At 62.1% G+C, this 1,581-nt stretch overlaps 1 protein-coding gene across 1 annotated transcript in view; it reads left to right on the top strand.

Moving 5' to 3' along the window:
• The window catches only part of SIK3 (SIK family kinase 3), a 51,792-nt gene that overhangs the window by 39,192 nt on the left and 11,019 nt on the right, over positions 1-1,581 (top strand). Inside the window, exons 21-22 of the mRNA XM_009273511.2 lie at positions 383-546; positions 1,300-1,432. Of these exons, the coding sequence (XP_009271786.1) occupies positions 383-546; positions 1,300-1,432 (297 nt within the window). The remainder of the gene's footprint in view (positions 1-382; positions 547-1,299; positions 1,433-1,581) is intronic.

The following is a 1,581-nucleotide window of genomic DNA, read 5'->3' as shown; positions in this document are numbered from 1 at the left end:
TGGAGGGGGAGGCGGCAGTGCCGGGAGGCAGGTAGAAGGGGTCTGGTTCCTGTGCTGTGGTGCTCCTGCCCCTGTCCCTCCAACTTTAGGCTGCTTTTGTAGACCTGATCAGAGGCAGCTAGCGTTGGGATCTTTGGGATGTCAGTGCTGGAAGGAGAAGCCTGCCCGAGTGCCGTCTGGGGCGGCCCTGGTGCTGCATCACTTCAACAAGAGCAGCCGGGGGTCCCGTTCCACCCGGCCAGCAGCACGCCGGTCCGCCAGCGACGAGTGTGTGTTTGTGCCGGCACACCTCAAACCCGCAGCTCTGCGGTGGCGCGCGTCGCTGAGAGCTGCAGGTTCCTTGTACTAACCTGTCATTTCTCTGTCTTGTCTGCTTTTCAAGAGTCCATCGTAGGGAACTGTATGGACAGGAGTTCCCCCGGCCAAGCGATGCAGGTGCCCGACCACAACGGACTGGGCTACCCTGTGCGACCCGCCTCCAGTGAGCACCCGCGGCCCAGGACCCTGCAGAGACATCACACCATTCAGAACAGCGATGATGCCTACGTAGGTTTGAAGAAGCCTGTGCCCGGCAGGGCTTAAAGCAGTGCAGAGCTTCCTCGATGTGCGTGGGTTACGTACCAGATGTCGTGCAGGAAAGGCAGCGCCCCGCTCTGCGGGGCTGCTGGGAGTGAAAAGCCGTGGGGACCCTTCAGCTAGCACGTCCCGTTTGCTTAATACCGAAAACGTTTTAGCAGAGAGTTTAGGAGGAGCTCGCGGTTCGACCCGGGGCTGGCTGCCGTAGCCGTGGCATCTCTTCTTGTTCCCCCCCAAGGTCCTTCTGGTGAAACGGTCTGGGCTGCCCCAGGCCGGGCTCTGGCCGCGGAGGGCTTTGCAGGCTCGCCAAGCCCAGCTTTCGGTTCTGCAGTGCTGCTAAACGAGCTGGCCGTGGCAGCCCAGACCTTGACCGAGAGCAGAGCGCGGCTGCCCCGCTTCCCCTGGGTTTTGGGCCGCTGGGAACTGTCCTGCCCAAATCTTGATGCGTTCTTTGCTACGGCTCCCTTCCGCTCTGAATGAGAAGGGCTCTTCCCTGGTTAGTTCAGCGCAGGTCCGGAAGGGACTTGGACTGCCCAGTCCGTCCTTGTGTTGAGGGGACGTTGGCTGCACCTAAGCTGTGCCTGATGCACGCTTTCTGCTTGTACTTAGGAACCCTCGCTGAAGGCCGGCAGAAGCTCCCCGGGCAGCCCGTCAGAGAGCTGGGGGAGCAGCGGGGTGCCTCGTCCCCAGCCCCCTTTGACTTGTGTCCTGCTGTCTCCGCAGGTGCAGTTAGATAACTTGCCTGGAATGAGTTTAATGGCGGGAAAAGCACTAAGCTCTGCTCGGATGTCCGATGCCGTCCTCAGCCAGTCGTCGCTGATGGCCAGTCAGCAGCTGCGCGACAGGGAGAGCGAGGGTAAGGACCCAGCCGAGCTGCAGAGGGCACGGCACGGAGGGTGCGGGGTGCTGTTCAGGGCCTGGGCCAGGATCTGAGAGGACCAGCTTGCAGCCTGCGTGGCAAAGCCACCTCTCCTCCAAGTGAGCAGTGCCTGCAGGGAGCCGGGG

This window comes from Aptenodytes forsteri, unplaced genomic scaffold (genome assembly GCF_000699145.1).
Source record: "Aptenodytes forsteri isolate BGI_AS27 unplaced genomic scaffold, ASM69914v1 Scaffold187, whole genome shotgun sequence".
In the NCBI taxonomy this organism is placed as follows: Eukaryota; Metazoa; Chordata; class Aves; order Sphenisciformes; family Spheniscidae; genus Aptenodytes; species Aptenodytes forsteri.
The sequence above is the reverse complement of the archived record's forward strand: the minus strand, read 5'-3'. Positions and strand labels throughout refer to the sequence as shown.